At 46.7% G+C, this 5,199-nt stretch overlaps 1 protein-coding gene across 3 annotated transcripts in view; it reads right to left on the bottom strand.

The window, feature by feature from the left end:
• Window positions 1-5,199, bottom strand: part of KIAA1549L (KIAA1549 like) — a 231,813-nt gene that overhangs the window by 77,196 nt on the left and 149,418 nt on the right. For all 3 annotated transcript variants that reach the window (XM_015586326.2, XM_025044169.1, XM_006908018.3), the window contains exon 9: window positions 618-769. In XM_015586326.2, the coding sequence (XP_015441812.1) occupies window positions 618-769 (152 nt within the window). The remainder of the gene's footprint in view (window positions 1-617; window positions 770-5,199) is intronic.

Genomic DNA, 5,199 nt, shown 5'->3' with positions numbered 1-5,199 from the left:
GGATTCCAGCAGCTCAAGAGCAGCCCTTCAATAAAGATTGCAAAGAGGCTGCTGAAAGTCCATTGGCATTGATAGAAATGGTGAGGTGATCTGGGCAGAGCACCTGTGGTACCTGCTATGGCTCCCTAGCCTAAATCTCTGTGTCGTCACATGTCTACTATGAACTTGGAGGGCTCTCCAAGTTTTGAAACCGACTAAATAAGGATAACAGAATCTCGTACCCGGAATACCGATTGGTGCATCTGCCACTCACAGCAGTGGTGTCGAGAGGGTTTGGAAGCACCAAGAACTGGGACTTCATCCAGCCTACAGAACAAGTTGGTGAGTAGTTTGTGTCTGTTTACTTACAACTTTGTTGAATAAATATCTGCATGCGTGCAGAATGCGTTCCAAGGCCTCCTTTCTTTACAATCTAGTAGTGACACTGCTGGGGGCGGGTGGCTAACTCTCATCTTCCTTCATGATTTTGACTTATGACCCCCAAACCCTAAGAGCAGCGTTGATTAAGTGGCTTGGTAAGCTTGCGGTGTAGTAATCATGCACACCACGTGATTAGTCTCAGGCAGCACGTTCTCCCACATTTTTCAGAAGACCCCAGTGGCTTTGCGCACACCCACCTGTACAGTGTAGCTTCCCAGGGTGGTGGCCCGTTTAAACCGCCGACCTTGTTGCTGGGACATCATGAACAGCTGGGCCAGGCGCTGCTCCATGACGCGGGCGAAGCTCTGGTTGTGCAGGCCCACCAGCGAATTGTCCACGCCCTGCAGCACTGCAGATGCAGAAGGCAGAGAGGCTGCTCAGAGGACAGACTCCACCACCAGCCCTGCCCCAGCCACGAAGTGCCAGGGGCCCTACCTCGTGTTAGGGCTCGGCCGTCCCATACTTATCTTGCTCACAACAGCCCCAGAAGTTTGAAATCACTCTCCACATGTTATAGATGGTGGGAAGGTTAAGTGACTTGTCTAAGGTCACAGTTAGTAACCAGCCAAGTCAGGGTTCAAATGTGAACCTGTGTAACTGAAGCCTGGACTCTCTCTTCCATGAGCTGTGACATGTCAAATGTTGCTATATTAAATCCAAACCTTACTGAAGATTATGTGTTATAAAGAGTCCGTATGGGAATACAGCCCAGCTACTGGTATGGCTAATTGGATTTTTTTGCTGGTTCCCATCCAGAAGCCCTGGGGCATGGCTACCCTTATTTTATTTTTCCTTTCAACAGCTTTGCCATGGAATCTGAGCTCCACCTGCAACTTAGCCCCTTATACCTGGGCAAACCATCCTGTTCAGTGTCCTCATCCCTCCCCTCTTCTATAGGGTCCTTTTGAGAGCCCCCACGAAAGCTGCTCAAAGCTTCTCAGGCACTTTTCCTGCTTTTGAGAGCAAGACAGAGTAATAGGAAGAGTGGGCTCTTGCTAGTTGGGAAACTTTAGGCAAACTACTGGCTCTCTCTTAATCCAAGTCCTTCTCTGTATAGAGAGAATAAGACAGTCACATCATAGCAAATATATTTCTAATGGGCTCTAAGGCTGAAACAAGACAAGGTATGTAAAGCAGTTTAGCACAGTGGCTGGTGTGTGGAAGGTAAATGAAACTCCTCTCTTTCTGTCCGTCCTCCACTGCTGTCCTTCACCTACACCAGCGTACCTGTACTCAATAGGTCAGGCACTGATGATGGAATTCCAGGCAATGGTCAGTGTATGGAGGAGGATTTTAATAAACACTAGGGCTAGGACCACAGTGATCACTTACTACTGGGGTGACTGCCTTTGGCTGTCAACTCCAAAAGTCTAGTCCTTCTTCCAAGTGCCGTGGGAAGCACATTTCACCCCAAACACACAAATATTGCCTTCAAACACAGCCATCCCTGAAATCAAAAATGCTTAAAAACAATTCTTGTCTTAAAGAAACTAAAATTTACATGGGCTGGGAATGTAATACAGGAGTTTTCATTTAATAGAGTTTGTTCTACCACAGTCCAGCCAAGGACCATTAATACCACCCATCTACTGGGATATGGAAATGGCCTGGGTATAAAGAACATGTCACGGTTATGACTGCATCCTACACAGGGCCAGAACAAGCAACTGACGACAATGAGATACAGAGAATGTTTGAACTAATCAAGAGAGAAATAAAATCCACAGCTGAGTCTCAGAAATTACTTCTTTAAAGCCATAAATGCCACATAATCCCCATGGAGGGTATAAAACAGCGCTTTCTAGGACTCTTGTGAGGGACTCCCAATTCATCTGTCAGCAGAATTCCTGCCTACAAAAACACGCCTGTGATGTTCCATTATGGCAGGTCTCTCAGAATCCCCCTGACGTAGCCTACCCCCAGCCCCAAGTAGGAGAGTCCACGGTTTTGCTGGTTCGAAGGTGCTCCTCTAGTAAAATCATACAGCCAACTGCTGAAGGATTGCCTCTAAGTCGGCCTTTCCTGAGCACTGGACAAGAGTGAGAGAGGACACAGGACATCAAGGGATATCATCATGGATTACTTTATAGGGGCTCCAGGGATGATTCAAGGACAGGCATCAAAGAAAGGGACAGTCAAAGCCCCCAAGTGATGAAAAAGTTCTGGAAGTGAACAGTGGTGATAGTTGTACAACACTGTGAATGTACTTAATGTCGCTGAATTGTACACTTAGAAATGGTTAACATGGCAAATTTACGTTATGTGTATTTTAAAACAATTCTTAAAATTGAGGGGGGGGAAAAAATTCCCTCCAGGGAAGTGTGGGAGGCTGTGGGAACCTCCCACGAAGTTACATGGAATCAGCACCCGGACAGTTCCCACAGCCTCATCGCTCTATTTGCAAAGAGAATGTCTTTCTTAGGAGGCAGCTTGGGGAAGCTCTGGGGTAGGAACCAGGAGACTGGGTTTGAACTGTGGCTTCTTCTTACTGCGGGTCTGTGGGCAAGTCATTTAGGTCCTCTGGGCCCTGGTTCCTCATCCGAAGACACAGGGATCATAATTTACTCCTGATTGTGTCACTGTGAAAAACAGACACTTAATACAAAAAAAGGCACTTGAGAGCATGCCCATAATTGGTAGTTGTTATTGTTCAAATGTGTCCCTTTCTTTGCTAGACATATCCTTACCACAGGAAGAAATAACACGAAAAATAAAAAACTGTGTTCCAGGACTGTGGTTTCTCTCTTTCCCCCTGAGAAGTGAGCCAGGCCTCAGTCTCCCGGCTCTCGCCGCCCGCCTGGAGGGGTGTGGAAAAGGGTGTGTGCCCACATCTCTCACAGCACACAGAAGCAGAGGGGAGCTTGGACCCTGGCCACCCGCCCTTGCCTACCACTGACTCAGCTTAGAGGAGGCGGCAAGTCCCCAGCTGCATTCAAAGGAGCTCTGTCCAGAAGATTCGCTGACTGTTACATCTCTAGTCTCCTATTCCTTCTTTATTTACAGTTGCCCTGGGCCCTAAAGTCCCAATGATCAGGCCTGGCCAGCTTCTGTTTTCAAGCTAAACTAACATGTGGTTGAGTCCCACACATTCAGAACCAAAAGAACCTAAATGTTCAGCTCATATCTTCTGATTCTAAAGGTGAGAGTGTGGTGACCAGAGGGCCTGAGTGACTCGCCAAGGACACACCAGGTTAGTATGTAGCAGAGCTGAGGCCAGCAGAAATCCTGCGATTGCTGGGTCTGGGATATTTTGACTCTGGTAGGTGAAATAAAGACAAATTTCAAACCTAAGATGGGCTCTCACCTCTATCAGGCAGCAGTAATACTATGTCCGTACATCTCTATCCTACCTGACTGCAGGACAGCCTCGTGACCCCTGGATTCTCTGTAAAGAGGGATTGCAGCCTCAGCCAGTGACTGACCACCAAAGAGGAACCCACACTAAGAGGAGGGAGAAGTGTACTGTATCTCAAAATATATTTTAATATTATTTTAGTAGGAAAACACATGAAAACATGTCAGAGTTTTATAATATAAACTACAGAAAGTTGCTCCAAACCCTCTGGGTTGTTAGCAATAAGCAGAAGGTAGGGTGCCTCTGATGAACATCTGCAGTAAAAGGGAGAGTGGTTATTCAAGGGCTGGAAGTTTAAATGGGATGAACAAAGCTGTCTTCATCTCTCAGCCCCCAATCTCCTACCTCTTCTGTAAATAATGGTCAAAGGTGAGTGGTGGCTGCCAACGGGGTTAGAAAGTAATCATGGACCAAAGGGAAGAAAGGAGGGTGCACCTGGAATTTTGGTCCCCCTAAGCCCTAACTAACTGATCCAACCAGCCCCAAACACACTGATGGAGGCCACTGTTTATTCTGATCACCAACAGCCCTAACAGTAATAACAAATGAGAGTTACACTGGTGAGTGGGCAGGGGGTCAAGTCCCAGGAGAATCCTGAAAACAAGACCATGTACAGAGTTTTTATTATATCAGGACAAGACACAGGTATGCGAGGACAGGAGGAAACAGAGGGTGGTCTAGGACAGTCTGCTTAAAGAGTGGGTGTGTTACCATTTAACGTGAACCTTAAAGTTAATGGGGGGCGGGGGGAGGGAATGTCCGCCAGTTAAAAAGCAGCATTTCTGGTGGAGGAATTATGATTTTGTAAATGTTACATAACTTGCTGGCTTCAAAAATGTGTTGCTGGGTTAGCACTGTCTCTCTCTTGGGTATAAACTCTGGTGAATTTTTAAATTCTTTTTAAACACATTTCTTTAGTTTGTCTTCTTAGCAGGTAAAATAATCTCTGCATATTCATGGCTCTGCAGGGGGACAAGTAATGGCATTTTCTGCAATTTAGAACTAGTCCTGAGCAGGCCTCATCAAGCAGCGGTGTGTGCTCCCTTGTTGGTATTTAGGCAGCAGCCATCTACTGCTTGTTTGGGACAGCAAATGACAGGGGAGATGGGGAGGGAAAAAGGGAGGTTTGAGATGGGCCTGCTTGCCCAGGCACATCTTCCATGATTTGCAGGATCTTCTTCTCTCCTTGTTATGGGCTGAGTTGTGTCCTCCCCAAATTCAGATGTTCAAGTCCTGACCCCAGCACCTCAGGCAGAGTGTGACTGTATTTGGACCTAGGGCCTTTTTAAAGAGGCGATTAAGGTAAAGTGAGATCATACAAGTGGGCCCTAATCCAATATAACCAGTGTCCTCATAAAAAGAGAGACGACTCACAAGAAACCCACTGCGCTGATACCTTGATATCAGACTTCCTCTCTAGAATT

The sequence above is a fragment of the Pteropus alecto genome, unplaced genomic scaffold (genome assembly GCF_000325575.1).
Source record: "Pteropus alecto unplaced genomic scaffold, ASM32557v1 scaffold71, whole genome shotgun sequence".
NCBI lineage: Eukaryota > Metazoa > Chordata > Mammalia > Chiroptera > Pteropodidae > Pteropus > Pteropus alecto.
The sequence above is the reverse complement of the archived record's forward strand: the minus strand, read 5'-3'. Positions and strand labels throughout refer to the sequence as shown.